At 38.8% G+C, this 19238-nt stretch overlaps 2 protein-coding genes across 4 annotated transcripts in view; both read right to left on the bottom strand.

Annotated features, from left to right (window-relative positions):
• Positions 1–1360: 1360 nt before the first annotated feature.
• On the bottom strand, positions 1361–7740 carry LOC124867103 (5-hydroxyisourate hydrolase-like). 3 transcript variants are annotated; one of them, XM_047363365.1, is made up of 4 exons: positions 5046–7740; positions 3763–3902; positions 2241–2376; positions 1361–1649 (listed from the first exon to the last, which is right to left on the bottom strand). In XM_047363365.1, the coding sequence occupies exons 1-4, from the start codon at positions 5097–5099 to the stop codon at positions 1560–1562; spliced, it is 420 nt and encodes a 139-aa protein (XP_047219321.1). In that variant the 5' UTR covers positions 5100–7740; the 3' UTR covers positions 1361–1559. The 3 variants fall into 3 exon arrangements, with proteins under 3 accessions (XP_047219321.1, XP_047219322.1, XP_047219323.1); XM_047363366.1 differs by having other exon boundaries at positions 5051–7740; XM_047363367.1 differs by having other exon boundaries at positions 5198–7740.
• A 1323-nt stretch (positions 7741–9063) lies between these two features.
• Positions 9064–19238, bottom strand: part of si:dkey-234i14.2 (RNA-binding Raly-like protein) — a 53491-nt gene continuing 43316 nt past the window's right edge. The window contains exons 4-7 of the mRNA XM_047363364.1: positions 13697–13872; positions 12022–12135; positions 9787–9920; positions 9064–9486 (exon numbers count right to left, since the gene is read on the bottom strand). Coding sequence (XP_047219320.1) covers positions 9448–9486; positions 9787–9920; positions 12022–12135; positions 13697–13872 — 463 coding nt within the window. The 3' untranslated portion in view covers positions 9064–9447. The remainder of the gene's footprint in view (positions 9487–9786; positions 9921–12021; positions 12136–13696; positions 13873–19238) is intronic.

Raw genomic sequence — 19238 nt, 5'->3', positions numbered from 1 at the left:
TAAGATAAGTGACTCTTTATATAATAGTCAGGTTTACTCTGCTGTGGTTTCCATACATTTGGCCTGTGGACTAGTTGTATAACTTCTCACCTTTGTTTGGGTTTCTCATCTTGCTTAATTTTTGAAGGATCCTGAAAAGAGATAAGACAGTACAATCACCTACAATATGTATGCATTTTGTTCTTTTGCTTATGGCAAATATTTATTTAATTTACATTTTACAGAAAACAGCATACAGTTCCTGCTCCAAGGAGAAACATTTCCAAACAAAATTATTTTACGTGGGATTCTACGAAATCCCGTGAGTATCCTGGATCCCCAGCAGATAGTTTTAAATGACATGATGGGCTGGAAATGGGTGTTTTGGTGGCTATGCTTTTTTAGCACAACAGTTATTATTATCATTATTATTATTGTTATTATGCGACATTTCATGGTACTGTGAATGCGTTTCAGTAAATTTAACACCCCTGTATTTACCACTCCTGTTCAGCCTCACCCCGAGCTGTGCCTCCCGCTGCTCCGCCGTTCTCTGTTTCCTTAATGCCTCTAATTTCAATTTGTCTGCCATTGTTTATAGAGATGTAGAGTTACAAATAAGACATGGCAGAATGCATCGTACTATAGCGCACATTCCTCTCTAAACAGAGGCGATACCCTACACACCGCAGGGGAGAGTAATCAACAACAGAAGAAAAATGATCCAGCGTTCAGGGGAAAGCAATGGAACACAGAGAGAAGATCACAAAGCGGAGTAACCAGTATTTGCAAAACTAAAATGATTATTGACTCCGCAACAACACGATTTTGCCTGATCTTAAAAGAAGGCGAATAAACAGTGATATGTATGATCTGAACCAGTAAGCCTTAACAATTTGATCCCTGACAGAACAAACATCTATAAGGAAAACACGACACAATGTTGAGAAAACCTACTTGCATAACTGTGCACATTCTTTAATTAATACCGTGCAGACTTCTGGTTTAATTTAAAAATAGAAAGACTGACAGACTGAAATTTACAAAGGTTTTTCAGATCTTTCTGATTGTGAGGGCATCCCTTGTTCCCAGATCTCTTCAGGTGATACAGATTTATTTCTGGACTCTGATTAGGCCAAAATGGTAATTTCCGCCTCACAAAGTCCTTCTTTTGTTAGTTTGAATTTATGCTTGCTCTTCCCGCGATACTGAAAAATGAAATCCTTCTTTATCTTCAACTCTCTAGCAGACACCTGAAGATTTAGGGATCAAAGCAGACTGGTGTTTGAAACTATGGTTAGGCTCAAAGAGTGGTAAATAAATCTAAAAAATACCAAGGTTGAAGGACTTCAGTTTTTGAAATTGCATTTGAACACCACAATACATTTTAATCTCATTTTTTATTCATGCACAGTACATTTACATGATGACACTTAAATGACTTAGGTCACGTTTTGAATGCAATATTACAAATTTTATTGAAATAAAATCAACAAATACTTCCGGAGTAGTCACTGTCATTTTGAGTATGGCAGGGATAAAAGTGAAGGAAAGTTCAGGAGGTTCCTCATAGTTGCCCTCTAGCTCCCTCTATAGGTGCTGTAGGAGAAGCGACTCACAAGCAGAGGGACATGATACTTTTGGCCCGGATCAGTTATAGTGAAAACAATCTAAAGAACAAAAGAATAAGAAAATTTTTCAAAAAAGCCATCAGAAGACAAACATTGTCAATGAGAATGTACATGTTCCTATGCAGCAACAATAATAAAGTAACCAGGGCTTGTATTGAACAGAAAGTACTTTAACTTCTTTGCTTGATGGTTGAAGATTTCATTTCTAATCTAAATTACTTATTTTGTTCTAAACTTAGATAAGAGGTTTATTAGTTATTCTTTCAAAATTAAACATATTACACTGGGGTTGTTGGGATGTTTAGAATCAATGGCTCCAAGAGATTGAACAAACAAATAATTTGGGTTATTTCCCCTGTTCAGATGTGTACTACTTAAAAAAAAAACATGTTGGTCTTGTTGGTATGCATCTCAAAAATACTTCATAGGATATGCAGGTGGGTGAAAATGGCTTTAGAAAGATTGATGAGACAAGAAGCCCAGTTGCTTTCTGTTTAAAAAGTTGGGCTGCCAATACTAACTAAAAACTATTGTTATTATTGAAAATCTAGGCCTCCTACAACAATGCAAATAATTCAGCAACGCAGCTTAGAATAATAAAAAAAAAAACTATGGTTGGCCTTTTCGTACCTCCACGTAGGGATAGAAGGAGGTCTGCCCCATACTGGCCCAGTACTGACCGGTCTCAAAATGCAATTTGTACACACCAGCTTTAAACTGTTCTTGTGTGATCAGTCCTGGACATCGTCCATCATCATTTGTTGTCCTGTTGAGAAAAATTTTAAGATCTGAGAATGAACGACTTTTAGTATAAGTTGAATTTCTAAAAGGCTTAAATTTGGAGATCTGTGGTCTTGTGAAAAATTATTTGCCACCTTACAGATTTCTTGGGTTTTTAAAGTAAATGTTTCAGATCATCAGATAAATTTACAGACAAGTTTAAAGTCTAGAGTAAACTGTCTTTCTGCAATGGCCATGCTGCTCAACATGTCATATAGGGAGGAATACACCTCTACCCCACTGAATATGTCTTCCACGCATCAGGCAGCAGCACATAAAATCCATAGTGCAGCCTTGTTTTGCTGCTTAACTAGACCATCCACATCATCAGGGTATGTTTGATTTATTCTGCAGAGTGAAAAAAAGATCACATGTGAAGCAACAGCACAATTTAAGTTGACTCCCTTAACTAGCTTGCCAGCGTTGCCTCATTCAAACAAATTTGTTGGAAAGTTCAGCTTTAGAATCAAGAGATCATTTCAATAGAACCTTTCTGACAACATGAAATAGGCTTAAAGATTTTAAAAAGCAACAAATCATGCCTAATCTAAATAAATTCAAATACAGAGGACAAAGCCATTTCGTACGCTTTTGTACTTTAGTGAACCACAATGAGTTATAATCCATAAATGGAGGAAACATGGAACCGTGATGAACCTTCCTAAGGGTTTTAGGAAAATATTCTATGACTGACCAGAGAAAAGTGGAATTGTTTAAACCATGTGCTTTTCTTTGTGTCTGGCATAAAACTAACACAGCTTTTCAAATAAGAACACCAAAAACATTGATGAATGGTGGTAAAGTGTTGCTTTACTTTTTACGGACTTGGACAACTTGCTGTAACTGATGAAACCATGAATTCTGATCTTTGCCATATGTCTGTTTTTTACCATAAGCCCAAGCATGCTGGGGTAATGCAAATGATTTCCAAGTGGCCTAGTCAAAGTCTGGACATAAATCTCATTGAGAACCACTAGTGCGACGTTAAGCAGATGTTCATGGTTGAAAACCCTCCACTGTGGCGGATTTAAACCAATTCTGTAAGCAAGAGTTGGTCAAAAATCCGCCACAGTAATGTAAAAGACCCATTGCTGGTTTTGGGAACGCTTCATGGCAGTTGTTGCTTCCAAGGGTGTCACAACTAGTTAAGTATAAGAAATAATTACTTTTCACAAAGGGCCAGGCAATTTTGAATAGTTAGGTTTTAAAAATAACTGAAATCATCAATAGAAAACCGCCTTTTGTATTTACTCAGGTTATCTGGCTGAAATTAACATTTGGTTATCTGAAACATTTAAAAGGTAAAAACTGAAAAAATATATAAACAGAGGCAAATACCTTTTCACAACTTTCTGTTTTTAAAAGATATTACCCAATGGTTATTAACTGCCAGACATCGGTTGAGGTGTTTTGTTGATAAAGTCTGAGGGTCACGTTTGTTCCTGGGACACCCAGTGCAGTGTTCAGCACATGGGTGGTAAGAGGACTAGGTGAGCCTGACATAGCTGCGATCTACAGAAACAGAAAATAAGATTACTTTAATCTGGAGCAACCACATCTGATTATTTAATTTGCACTTAAACAATCTTTAAATACAAGATAAGTATTTATTTTTAGGTGGCAGTTGCATGTGCTCATTCTCAGTATTAACAAAAAGCCACTTTAACTGTCATCCTTCAATAAGAGACAGAGGAAAGTACTGAACTGAAGAAATTGGCCTTAGTTGGGAGAACAATAAGTAATAATAGAACTGGTGTCAAGAAGGTGGCTTTTGGAGTGGACACAGTGAAGACGGGAAGGCAGAGATGCGGTAAGTAAAAAGGTTTTAATAAAAAGCAAAAACGTATCAGGGATGAGTTGACAGGCAAAAAACGTGAGCAGGCATGGCATGGATAATGGACATGGGCAGTTTTGGCATAGCAAGGAACAAACAGCACAATCCGGCAAGGAACAAACAGAGCAAACGAGTAAATATAGTGCAGAGCACAGGTGTGACAGGGAGGCTGACACGCAGGATGCAGGTGGGCTGAATGAAGTTGATTACAAAATGGCTGTGGCAGAGAGTAGTAACCAAAGCATGAATGCGCTGAACTGAAATGCAAGGAAACGATCTAACCAAAGGAGGCTCTGACAGAAGTAACAGAACATAAACTAAAATGCATCATTAACAAAAGACAAAAATTATCAAAGAACTAAACCTGAGGAATGAACTAAAGCACCGCCTGATCAGACAGAAAAACCCCAAAACACTCAAACACCTGCAAATCATGACATCTAGCTTTGTTCTGATTTTGATTTTGTCAATATGTTATTAAAGTTGGAAATAAAGGAAAGAAAATATCAATTTTCTTAACTTGGATATTCTGATTTAAGAACCGAAAAAATCAGAAAATCCAGTTATATTATCTATAGTTGCATGGAAAACTAATGTATTTTAGTTGTTACTCTAACAAACAAGACATATTTATAGGCCACAATGGTTCCATTAAAAAAGAAACTGTCACAGAACTTTAAGGCTTCAAATTAAAATAGTATTTAAATCAATTTCTTTTAAAGGATACTGAAAACTAACATTTATGTGCAACATAATGCAAAAAAAAGAATGCGTTACTCTGCTTTAGAGAAAGATTAGATATTTATTGGAAGCTTTCTTACCTTACTTTCAAACAGAATGTGACTCTTCAGTTGCTGCAGCCTGAATGCGCTCATGTTCACTTATAAATACCATCTGAAGTGGGTCAGTGGCTTTTACTGAGAAATTTAATCTAACTTCATGGTTTAATGAACAGAATCAGATTTTTACTCACAGCACGCCTGTTAGGTTCTGCACGCTGTCCCACTAGGTACGCCTTTCAGTACACAGGAACTTATCTTTTTGTCAACAGTAGGCCTGTTGTGCAAGAGTCTCCTTAGGCCACACTTTTGTTCAGCTCTCTGCACTTATGTGAAGCATGGAGGATCGGTGTGTATTGCTGGGGAACTTTAGGGATCTTTCAAATAACACACTGGAGCAATTTTATTATTATTGTTATAATTTTTGTCAACAACACAGGGTTTTAACAGGCACCAGGGTGGCTTGGTAATTACCTCTGGGTGAAAGGTTGATTTTCTCTGCGTACTCCAGTGTCCTACCATGCAAACATGTGACTGCAAGTTGACCTTTGCAGTTATGACTGAAGATCTGTCTAGGATATATCCATGTCAGAAAAAACACTCGTGTTGCTAAAAACATGGTTTTTGGAAAAATTCAACAGGCATTTTGAAGCTCCAAGTTCATTTTCTCAATATGTATACGTCAACTGATGGAAATAAAAAAGTAGTATAAACCCACAGCTGGTGTGAGCCCGTTTTGTTGCTCCATGCAGGCTTATTATCTCTGCTATATGGCTCTGTCCTTTTCTCTCTCATTGATTTCTCTCAGGCGTAGCCAGCTTTAACAACATCAGCTGCCGGAGGAAAGGCTGCAGCTGTGCTTGTTGTCGTTTTTCAGGATTTTTATGAAATAAATCAGATTTTATGTCAGTGTAGCAAATCAACAGGATGCTGTACACTGCCGATAAAAAGGATGGAGCTGTAATGCATACTGATTTTAAAAAATGTCTTTAAGTTCTTTATCCGTTTCTCTGGCACTTGGTGCCAAGATGACGTATTATCACACAGATATTTAGAGTCAACGATCAGAGAAGTTGCTCCGTGCGGAAAAAAAGCTGCAGTTTGCAAACAGTTTGTGGAGTACATGTGAGATTACAGAGAAATTAGGACTCACATGAATATTACTCAGAACATCCTCTTTACAGTTAGGGTGCTCTTTAACAAAACCATCTGAGGATTGAATGAAAAGAGAGACTTGAGCTCAAAGACATGTGGTCACTAGCTGAGCTGGATTCAGCTTCTTTCTTTTCTGCTATGATATCTAAACCTAAAAAAAAAATTACTGTTTGAACCTTGACATCAAATTCTTCAACCTTCGTCTTTTATTCTTCTTCCATTACTGTCATGATCTTATAAGAAAAAAACACACCACAATGTGCTGCATATATACTCAATATGAAAATACTTTCACTACAGCGACAACAAGTATTTTCACTAGCTGTATCTTGATAGTGCAAACCAAAACATGTAACAACATAGGAATTATACAATTATTTATAACATCATAATTTTCCTTAAAAAAGTACCACACAAGAGTTTCTAAATTAAGATTAAGTTTCAAGAGCTAAACAATTACAGTAAAGTATACAATAATACACAATATTACACAATGATCGGGGCTTGTACAGATTTCAAAGTGCCAAAGATGTAGCAGAAACGATCTGTAATCTTTCACTAGCTCACCTGGTGCACAGAAAGCACAGTGGCTTACAAAAGTAATCATATCATTTTAACTTTTTCACATTTTGTCATGTTACAACAACCAACTTCAGTGTAATTTATTGAGTTTATGTGACAAACACAATTAGGAACATTATAATGAAATAGAAAGAAAATGAGACATTGTTTCAAGCATTTTTTACAAATTAAAATCCAAAAAGTACAGAATGGATTTGTATTGAGCCCCTTTTACTGTAATTATCTTAAATAAATCCCTGGACTTCAGTCTTCAGAAGTTAAAACAAAAGCTGAACGTCCGGCCTACGTGCACAACACTATGTATGGAGCAAAACTAACACTGCACATTAACATGGACACACCGCCCCCCACAGTAAAACATTGTGGTGGCAGCATCATGCTTTGGGGATCCTTCACTTCAGTAAAGAAACAGAAGCTGGTAAGATTTGATGGGAAAATCAATGAAGCTAAATACAGGGCATTCCTGGAAAAAAAAAAAAAACCTTTTAGAGGGGCCTTCCAGCAGAATAATGATCCTAAACTTACAGCCAGAGCTACAGCTGGATGGGTTAGATCAAAGCCTATTCATGTGTTGTGTTGTTTCAAGATGTCCTCCATTCAGTCTGACTTTACTGTGCCTTTAATTATTTATTTATAAATAAAAAAAAGCAGTGTGTGTATATATTGATTGATGTTGACAATTGTTGTCTTATCTACAGACAGGGAGCTGTAAGTAAATAAACAGGTAGGATTGTGATCAGTGTTCAGACTTCATTCATTTGCCATCAGTCTGATTCATGTGAAGTATTGCTCTTCTTATTGATCCATGCCTTCAGCAGAATAGATTAGTTTTAAGTAACAAGGTAGCAATCTTCACTCTGCCTCCAGCTCTGCTTTATACACTGCTCAAAAAAATAAAGGGAACACTCAAATAACACATACTACATCTGAATAAATTAAACATTCTCATTGAATACTTTGTTCTGTACAAAGTTGAATGTGCTGACAACAAAATCACACAAAAATCATCAATGGAAATCAAATTTATAAACCAATGAAGGCCTGGATTTGGAGTCACACACAAAATTAAAGTGGAAAAACACACTAGAGGCTGATCCAACTTTGATGTAATGTCCTTAAAATAAGTCAAAATGAGGCTTAGTTTTGTGTGTGACCTCCACGTACCTGTATGACCTCCCTACAACGCCTGGGTATGCTCCTGATGAGACGGTGGATGGTCTCCTGAGGGATCTCCTCCCAGACCTGGACTAAAGCACCCGCCAACTCCTGGACAGTCTGTGGTGCAACGTGACGTTGGTGGATGGAGCGAGACATGATGTCCCAGATGTGCTCAATCGGATTCAGATCTGGGGAACGGACGGGCCAGTCCATAACTTCAATGTCTTCATCTTGCAGGAACTGCTGACACACTCCAGCCACATGAGGTCTAGCATTGTCCTGCATTAGGAGGAACCCAGGGCCAACCGCACCAGCATATGGTCTCACAAGGGGTCTGAGGATCTCATCTCGGTTCCTAATGGCAGTCAGGCTTCTTTGGAGGGCCATGCGGCCCTCCAAAGAAGCCACCCCACATCATTACTGACCCACTGCCAAACTGGTCATGCTGAAGGATGTTGCAGGCAGCAGATCGCTCTCCATGGTGTCTCCAGACTCTGTCACGTCTGTCACGTGTGCTCAGTGTGAACCTGCTTTCATCTGTGAAGAGCACAGGGCGCCAGTGGTGAATTTGCCAATCCTGGTGTTCTCTGGCAAATGCCAAGCGTCCTGCATGGTGTTGGGCTGTGAGCACAACCACCATTTGTGGACGTCGAGCCCTCATACCATCCTCATGGAGTCGGTTTCTAACAGTTTGTGCAGACACATGCACATTTATGGCCTGCTGGAGGTCATTTTGCAGGGCTTTGGCAGTGTTCCTCCTGTTCCTCCTTGCACAAAGGCGTAGGTAGCAGTCCTGCTGCTGGGTTGTTGCCCTCCTACGGCCTCCTCCACGTCTCCTGGTGTACTGGCCTGTCTTCTGGTAGCGCCACCAGGCTCTTGACACTACGCTGACAGACACAGCAAACCTTCTTGCCACAGCTCTTATTAATGTGCCATCCTGGATGAGCTGCACTACCTGAGCCACTTGTGTGGGTTGTAGAGTCCGTCTCATGCTACCACGAGTGTGAAAGCACCACCAACATTCAAAAGTCACCAAAACATCAGCCAGAAAGCATAGGTACTGAGAAGTGGTCTGTGGTCCCCACCTGCAGAACCACTCCTTTATTGAGTGTGTCTTGCTAATCGCCAAAGATTTCCCCCTGTTGTCTATTCAGTTTGCACAACAACAAGTGAAATTGATTGTCAATCAGTGTTGCTTCCTAAGTGGACAGTTTCATTTCACAGAAGTTTGATTTACTTGGAGTTATACTGTGTTGTTTAAGTGTCCCTTTATTTTTTGAGCAGTGTAGATATGATCAGGGCATCACCCTCTTTCTCTGAAGCTAATCTCAAATAATCTTGTTAATCATATTCACGTTTTTTGTTGCATCCTTGTTTCTAGGTGAAGTAAAACCAAGCAGCTGTGGAAATAATAAATATACTATCTGAACTGGTATGTCCAGCCTGCGGGGAGCATCTGTTGGTGGGTGTTAATTTGAAGGTTTATGTTTCCCTTTGTCCATGTTTGGCACCTAATGCACATCTTTTACATTTTCTTCATATTTGTCCTTCATATTTCCTCCTCGGGGTCAGAGCTGTGACTGCTCATCTGTGACAGACAAACAGGCAGAAAGACAGACACGGAGTCAGGGAAGTGAGAGGGAAAGACAAAGAAGAGATTCATTAGCTGCCAGCTCAGAATGACTCAGGAAATTTTCCTTATGTGAAAATAAACTGATTTCACAGTCTTGGTTCATGTGCACATCAGCAGACAGAAACTGGACTGTCTCAATCCCACTGACTGCTTTAGAAAAAATAACAGTGACTCCTGCTGCTTGCTTGTGTAATATTTGGGAATTTGCCAAAGAATAAAGTATGTACACACGACATGGTGGTCATCATCACGCACCTTCATGTTGGGGCTCTCCCTGTGGATCCGATGGCGGGAACTGGGTGGGGAAAGGGAGGAAAGGGAATGCTCCGGGCTGCTAGCCGACACGACATAGGACAGGCTAAGTGGACTGTCCTCTCTCAGGGGAGAGTCTGGAACACAGGATGGAGGAACTCAAAGGATGTATTTGGGTATTTGGGGATGTGGAGTTAGTGAGAGGGAGGTGAGAGACTGCTAGGATAGACGGTGATGGACAGTCAAAATATGATGGGGTAAATTAATACAACGATGAGAGCTATTAATCTCCCAAGGTTATTCAGGGTAAATACATCACACACAAGACTCAAATACTTCCACACAGGAAACTGAAAACGTTTCTCTACAATATTTATATCCAGATGCTGTGAAGTTAACTTTAGATCTGTCTGTGGTCAATAACAGTTTTGTCAAGCAATGAATAGGGGCTTGGAGCTTGTGGTAAAAGAGACTGCACCAGCTGTGTGTTAATTGTGTGCCTGTAAGTAATCAGTTTGTTACAGCTGCAGGTTGAAGCCTGTTTTCCAACAGGATTACAGGGCTTTGTCATTTTTATTTGCATATAAGGTGCCTTGTAAAAATTTTATGCTGACTTGAAGTTTTTCAAAATTTCTCCTGTTAAACCACAAACACACAAAGAAAAGAATAACTGAGGTAGGAGGAAAATTATGCATGGAATCTGAAAAGTGTGGTGTGCCTTTGCATTCAGCTCCCTGGATCTATACTTCATAGTACCATCTTTCACTTCAATTACACTCCAAGACTTTTGGGTTATGTCTCTACAAAAAAATTAAATTGTTGCCCATTCTTCTTTGTCAAATGGGTGAAACTCAGTCACATATGATCAGCATCTGTGCACATCAGTTGTCAGGTCTTGACACAGATAATCAAACAGATTTAGCTTTGAACTTTGACTGGACTGTTCAGACACACGAATATGCTTTCATCCAAACCTTTATAGCTCTGTTTGTATGTTTGGTGCCCTTGTCCTGCTGCGAGATGAACATTAATACCAGTCCCAAGTGTTTTTTTTTAGCTTCTGAAAAGTTTTCTTCTAGGATTAGTCTATATTTAACACTATCTGTTTCAAATCTGACCAGCCTTCCTGTCATTACTCAACAAAACCATGCCCACAGCATGATGCTGCTAGCTCAATGTTTCACCATAGGATGGTGGCTGGGATGTGTGATTTTGGATGTGGGCTAAAGTAAATTTATGGTCACATGAGCAGAGCATCTTTTTTCACATTTGGAGTGTCCTGTGCATGGCTTGTATCAAACTGCAAACAGAATTTCTAATGGCTTTCTTTTAACATAAACTTCCTTCTCTCCCCTCTACAATTAAGCCAAGATTTATTAAGTGTACAGCTCATTGTTGTTCTATTAATTAATTCTCCCACCTGAGCTGTGGATCTCTGCAGCTCCTCCAAAGTTATCACAGCGCTCTTGGCTGCTTCTGTGATTAGTGGTAACCTTGCCTGACCAGTCAGTTAGGGTGGATAGCCATGTCTTGGTATATTTGCAGTTGTCTGTCCATTCTCGAAGGATGGATTGAACAGTAATCGGTAAGATGTTCAAAGCTTGGGTATTGTTTTATAAGCTAACCCTGCTTTAAACTTAGTTCCTTGGTTTTTATGATGTGACTTTTTCATTAATGTTATCTAAAAAACTACACACAGGTGTACTTTGTTAAAATAATTATGTGACTTCTAAAGGCAAATGTTTGAACTGTATTTGTTACATGGAAAATGTGAAAAAGTTTATGAATACTGTTGAAAAGGGCTGTATGTTGCACTTGCAAGCAGGTGTAATTACCATTAAATGTCCACACGATGGCAGAAAAATCCGTACAGTATTTTAGTGCACACATTGTTTACTTATCACATTATATACATCGCTCAAAACTATACCTCTTCTAATCCACTGTGGATTCAATTTGAAGCATATCATTACTGGATGATGAAAATAACAGATTGCTTAGTTGAAGGAGTACTGGATCCATTCATGCATCACATTTCCATCGTCCTCTGCCCCTGCAGCACCAATTGTGAATCATTATGATTTGGACTGGTGCCTGGAGGGACTAAACTAGAATGAATCTGAAAGTAGACGCATCGCACTGAGTCTGTTTTAAAACGATTTTGATGCACCAATAGATTATCCACCATTTGATCACAAACCCATGTGCCTCCACTGTCGTTCTGAATGGGTGTCTCACCTTTGTGGTCGTTCCTCTGTGTGTCCATCCTGTCAAGACTGTCAAGGAGCCCATCGATCTGTGTCTTTATCAGAGTCAGCTCCTTTTTAATCACTTGCAGCTCCTCCATCCCCACTGAAGGAGAGAGCAAGTGGGAAGTAAGTGACAGAGAAATATAGAACCTGAAGTACCTTTCAGCAGAGGTTTAGGTCTAGCCAGTATGTGCTTAGTTCAGCAATGTTAACTTTATTGAGAGGTAAAGTTCAGGTGTTCGGGGAACACTATACGCCTCACATCAATATGTTCATGTTTCAATAAGAAGGTGGTGTGTGTTATGATTTAAAGGTGTTTTGAGTTTTGTTTTGAGTTCTTGCCTCTGATCATCGTTTATATTTTCCGGGTGGTGCTGTAATTCATTCTTATAGGTTTACTTGCATACTTGTTCTGTTGGTATATTTTATATTCTGTTACGTTTGTAAGATTTTCCTTTGGTTAGATTGTATCCTTGCATCTCTGTTCAGCTTATTCATGTTTTAATGACGTCTCCCTGCCACGGTCAGCCCATTATCAGCTTCATTCGGTCCACCTGCTTCATGCCAATCAGTTTCTGTTTTCACCTGTGCCATGCTCTTATATACCCTGTTATTCTGTCTACTCCTTGTGGATACATATTGGTCATGTCCTTGACTGTTTGTCATGTCAAGCCTGTCCAGGACTGTTTGCTTTGCCCTGCCTGATGATGACTGTCAAGCCTGTTCATATTTATGGTCATCTGCTCCAACCGGCCTGATGTGAGTTTATATTTAAATTAAAACCTTTTCACTTACCAAGCTGCTTCTGCCTGCCTGTCTGCATCCTGGGATCCACTCCACCAACCAAAGATCCTGACAGAGGTGTACTTTTTTCATTTGGGTTATACATTATTTATTTTGCTCAAGCATTTTCAGGCATCCATGACAAATGTCAGTTGTCTTTTACCATAACTTATTATCTCCACCTCCTTTATATATCCCTACCTCCTTGATTCCTCATCCCTGCCTCCTTCATCACTAATCCCTACTTCGTTTATTCCTTATTCTGACCTCCTCATCCCTGATTCCTTTATTCCTCAGCCAACATTCTTCGTCCCAAGTTAAGGTTATTATTTAGTTTTTGTTCTTGTTATCTCTGCAACCAACTGTCTGAAAACTGGCATAAACTGGCCCCTTTAAATCAGGAGTGTTATTTATTGAAACATTCCCAAAGAGTTTAATTAATTATTTTAACAGTTAGTTTTTCTCATGTCTTATTTGTTTAAATTTGTATTTTAATGTTTCTTTATTTTTATATTGTTTGAACAAATAATATTATTTTATGTATATCGTCCTTAATGTCATTTTCTTGGTCCCTGATTTTTTTTGTAAAGAACATTGAACCACCATGTGTTTGACTGTTGTTACAAACTTACTTGCCTTAACTTGTCTTACTTTTTAATTAAGGGAGGAGATATAATTAGAGATGATATTTGTAGCATAAAATATTTAGTTTTAGAGGCAGAAAAGATTAATCTAGCTTTTACCGGAGGGGCGGGCAAAACAACTGGAACCTATAGCTTGCTTTTCTTTGAAATACCTCTGACAGAGTTACAATGAAAGTAGCAGTTTATTTGCAGGGAACATCTCAAGTGAATCTGTCTCAACCCATTCATATTACTCACACTTGGCTGTATTTGAACTTGTGGAGTGGGCTCTTGAGCTTTTAGAGTGGGTTCTGTCTCGACTGCGTCTGTGCCCGCTGGAGTAGGAGTAGAAGGAGGAGCGGGATCTCTTGGCCCCACTTGGTCCCGAAGGGAGAGGAGAGACAGAGGCTGGCACACGCTGGTAGTCACACGCCCTGCAAATGAATTAGACAGAGACAATAAAAAAAAAAAACTTAGATTTAATTGTGACTCTATGCAGCCAGTTTTGTCTCTGTAATATGTTTTAGCAGAAATTGGATACTGTCCAATCCAAGTGAGATAGAAACAAAATTAAAGAGGAGAAAATGACTAAACTATAATGTGCAGCAGAGAAGATGTCCAATGGACCTGTACAAATGACTTACCTTTTAAAGCAACAGGTAACCCACATCAGAGATGGTGCAACTTAAAATCCAATAACCTATTCAACTGTATCTTATAGTAAAACTGCTGGAAAATACCATATTATTCTAAAACAGCACACAGGTTGTGAAATACTCATAAAATCAGAATAAAATACTATGGGTCTTTTTTGCTTTCATTAGTCAAGTTATTAAATTAAATTATTGATTTTAATAAATATACTTAAGCCCAAAAATTTATTTTAACCCAGGAAATCTTTTATTGTATCTATATTTGGAGTGACCCATTCCTTACTTGAATCTGACAGGAAATCTTTGGCGAGAGTTAAAGATTACGGTGATGGCAAGAACACCTTCCAACCTCAAAACCTTGGAGCTCATCAGTTCCATGGGTTTAATGAAAGAAGGGTTTAATGCTGTTATTCTATTGACTTTTCAGAAGGATATAAATGATTTTCAACATGCCATTTTTAAAATAAAATAGATAATCTTTTCTGTTGTATTCAGCCAAAAAGGCAGATTTTAGATGTTTAAAAGGATAAAATGAACTGGGTAAAATGAGAAAGCAGCTATTAAAATAAATAAACATCTTTACACTGTTCCATTTTTTTATTTTATATCCAGGGCCAGAGAATGAAAGTGTTTCCTTCAGGCACTGGCCTCCTCTCTGTGGACTGCTCCATGTCTCTATCTGTAACTGGATGTAATTGGTTCTGTCAGGTCCAATCAATAGCTCCCCGCCAGGCTGGTAGTTCTGCAGACAGCGGGTGTATCACAGTCAACCTCTATAGTGGTTACAGAAATGATACTTTGTGCATAGCTGTTTTTTGCAGAGAGAGAAATATAGTTGTGATTTAAAGAAATAAACAAGTAAAAGAAAATCCTCAGCACTCATTGACCTACTGACCAGATGAGACACAAGCCACAAGATCAAAATAAACCATTTACCGTCCCCTCTGCACTCAGAGTATTGCATCCTTGTAAAGTACATAAAAGCCTTTTAATATTGATAATAATATTTTATTGCAGAAGCATAGTCTCACACTGATAAATGTTAGGAAACCCAGCAATTCATTTGATCACAGTTATTGAGATGGGTAAAATAATCCCACTCAAGAATTAGCTTTTAACAAAATCAACTTCACACTTTATTAAAAGCAATTTAACTGGGACTTAAATTAGCACTGCATCAGTAATTATTTATTTAGCATTACTGAGTATTTTATTAATTAGCATATAACCTTTTGTTTTCATAATGGTGATAAAGAGTAAGGATAAAATATAAAATATTTAATTAATAATAGTCAGTCAGTCAGTCATTTTCTACCGCTTATTCCATAGTGGGTCATGGGGGAGCTGGTGCCTATCTCCAGCATTAATAATAGTAAATGGTAAAATTTATATATTTGTATTTGTTTAAAATTATGTTGCACATATCGATGGATGATGGAATTTGGTAAACTCACCTGTGAGTAAATAATGGTTTAGTCTTTAAACAGCTGAGACTATTTAAGGTCTGCATTTGTCATTAGAGAGGAAATATTTTTGTTGCTGTTTGAATGCTAAACATGTCATTAATTGTCCATGAAGTGGCGCTAAATATGGGAAAATAAGGACATGCTGTTTCTACAGTACTCTGCCTCGGCCTTCATCTACACTGTAAATCCAGCTGCAAAAGGCGCTTCTTAGGTAGACATATTTACTTAAGACATATTAAGTAGCAAGTTGGCCATGAAGTTGTGAGATCAGAGCCAAGATGCCAAAGTAGTCAAACGTATGCTATATTGGCTAATAAATACGTATCTAAGAATTTAATGAAAATGTTTGATGATTTGAAGTATTTAAGTCTGACAAAAAATTAATAGAAAAAATCAGTAAGGGGGAAAATACTTTTTTACAGCACATTGTAGAATTAATTTGGGTATTAATCAGAGGCAGAGTGAGCATCCAACAAGAAAAGATGATAGAAAAGCAGATTTGCTTCTTTTCTCCGGGATGACGTTTCAAAGCCGGCGGGACTTCACATTGTGTATCTGCCACTGCAAAAATTTGCCGATTGTAGATTTGCTGATTGAGCTGATTGAGTTGCAAAGCTGAAAACTCAGAAAGCTCTACTCCTACATGTTGTGTTGTTTTTTTAAAAGCCATAGAGCTTGGCAACAAAATCTATGCACAGTGGTGTGCACGTCCTCTTTACCCATACAGAACAGAATGTCACATGTGGATGAAGTGCATTAGGACACCATAAGTGTGTGAGCTTACAGGCTTTGAGCACTGTCCGCATTGGGAGACACGGAGACCAAATGCTTATTGGGGTTTAAAAGCCTTTTCGAGCAGTTTGCAGGTGCAGAAACACAACATGATGACACACCGGCTTTAAAGTGCCATCCTGGAGAAAGGAAGCTCAGACAATGAGAGAGAGCAGACGAGTGAGGATTACAGAGAAGTGTGCGGGCGCATGTGCGTGTGAGTGTTTGTCTCTGTGGATTAGACTCCACATCGAAAGCAGCTTTGTCAGCTAGAGCTGCTATCAGTGGGCAGAAAGACACGTCACTTTTGTGTTTGAACAACAGGACAGTCGATCAAAACACTAATTTCTCTTATCCTCATAAACTGATGTTCACAACAATGAACATACACATAAATGCACACATGGACATGTAGACTTCACAGATTCAAACCTAGAGAGTTATACATATAAATATTTCACTTTCCCTACACACACACACACACACACACACACACACACACACACACAGTTGCTTGTAGTGCTAGCCAGCAGCAGGGAGAATAATCAGGCACTGTGTTACAAACAAATTGAAAATCAGTGGTGAGTGTTCCCCCTAAACAAAGAGAGAAAATGCAGAGGAAGGAAAACCAAAACAAAAAAGCTGCACAGAAAATATCTAAGCAATTGAGCACAAATCTGCCCTCCCCCCCAAAAAAAAACCGATAGAACGAGATTCACATTAAGCATGTGTGTGTCTGTGTACTGCATATGTGTCTGTATGTGATGTGACCATTTCCTGTTATTTATATACGCTGAGTGCAGCAGTTAGAATTTAGGCCTGAGGGCTTTAGGACGGTCCCAGAGCAATTTCAGTAGATGACTGATTATATAGTACCACTCACCACCTTGTCCACCTGACTGCTGAGCTTACAGAGCAAACACGCTGCATTTTAACTGCTCATCCAAGATTTTATGATATTTACTCAACAATAGAATTGTTTGTACTGCTTTACAGAGGCGTGTTCTGACTTCACGGTGGTCAAGTTGTCCAGGCAGAAAGTAAGAATGAAAACCTGAAGGGAAACCTTCATGTTTTCCCCTTGGACTTGTTTTTCCCTGTTGTTAAATGTGAATTGTGATTAGGCAAAAATATCATCACTTCAGCGCTGATGCTGATATTTCTTCATTGTTTATTAATCAAAAACAGTTAATAAACTGAAATAAACATTAATACACCCTTTAAATGTGTTGGATATCACAGTACTGTGGATCATCTACATACATTAAACATGTTCAACGTAACATATTTCCAATAAATAAATTGTTAGAATATTTAAATAAAATTGATCTAAAGGTAGAACCTTGTGGAATCCCCAAGGGTTAACCCAGGGCAACTTGTTCTGTGTTAAATCCTAATTTATAAGACTTGTCAGAGACTCTGTCAGATTTAAGTCTGGACTTTTAATGAGCCCTTCTGACTTGAATATGTTGGGTTAGGAACTGGATTAAAATGCAGACAGGAACTCGGGAGCAGCATGATGAATAGAAGGATTTAACAACAAAAGGCAAAAACGTACAACCAGGCATACAGAGAACAGGACATGGAACATGGGCAGAGAAAAAGGAAGTATAATGGGAGGATACAGTAAAAAGCATTGAGAACCAGTGAGCTTATATACTGAGGGAAGAGTGGAGAATGACATTGAATGAGTTGAATGAGGCAAGTTAATCAAGGGATAACGGGGAGCAGCTGAGACAGAAGGAAAGTAAGGAGACTGAGGGAGGAAGACTAATTAACATGGATGGAGCTCAAGACACAGTAGGCCATTTTCCATGGGCTCTACTTTGGCCTGCTCCACTCCACTCAAATAGTTTTGCCACCATTTGCATTACTGGCATTTCTGGCCAAAATGTGGAGGGCCGAAATGTGATGCGAACAGATTAGCCACGGGCGTGGTCAGCCGTATGAGTCAGTGAGCAGAAAAACAATCGCCATTTTCCAGACTCACTACAATACAGGCAAACCATGGAATCCTAACAAGCAACCAGCAAGTCTAACCCTTGGTGCAACAATGAGGTGCAGGCTTTTCTGTGCATCATAAGAGACTGCAATACTCAGAAGCACCTCGATGGTGTCTCAGGAAAATTATGGCATGTGTTTTGGTCGCAAAGCTTGTGAAGCACTGCACACGCTGGAGGTTGGGCTTTAAGCCACACATCCAGCCGTCAATGAGTCAATGGTCGTGCCAGGTAGAGCGAGGTCAAGCAGAGTGGAGCTGTGTGGAAAAGGAACCCTGAGTGGAAAAGAGGTAAAAGAAACAACTAAACAAAGGGAAAGGACTAATACTGACAAAAGGGAATAAACTAGAATACACAGGGAACAGAACACAAGTGAGAAACTAAACCTAAAATAATGAACTAATATGGCGAGACCTTTTAGAGCATGTTAAACAACAAGGAAATGATGAAAACAAGAGACAAAAAAGACAAGAAAAACCTAAGTAATATAACAGATATGCAATGTAAGTTTTCCAACACTGCACATGGGCCAGAAAATGTATTTAAGATTTAATTTAAGAAGGGTATGTCCTTCCACATTTTTGCTGTTTCCGCTCAAGTCGTTTTTGGTATAATGTAAGCTGGACTTCTCATGTCTTTTTATGTGCTTTTAGCTTGGAAAGTTTAGGGGTAAGAATGTTTCTGCAAGACGTCTGCATCCTTTTTTTTGGGTTAACCCTTCAAAGTAACAAAATATAAAATCAAATGCTGAGTAGAGAGTGCTGTCTTAGGAACTGTGCATATTTCTGCAGTAGAGCATGAAAACAATCTGAGTGAAGCAGTTCCTGAAAATCTTCTAGAGGTTCTTCTATGAGTGTCGAAACATAGCATTGTCATGGAGCTATCTTGTTGTTTTGTGAGGCAAGAAATC

Source organism: Girardinichthys multiradiatus, chromosome 4, assembly GCF_021462225.1.
Source record: "Girardinichthys multiradiatus isolate DD_20200921_A chromosome 4, DD_fGirMul_XY1, whole genome shotgun sequence".
In the NCBI taxonomy this organism is placed as follows: domain Eukaryota; kingdom Metazoa; phylum Chordata; class Actinopteri; order Cyprinodontiformes; family Goodeidae; genus Girardinichthys; species Girardinichthys multiradiatus.
This window is presented reverse-complemented; position numbering and strand designations above follow the sequence as displayed.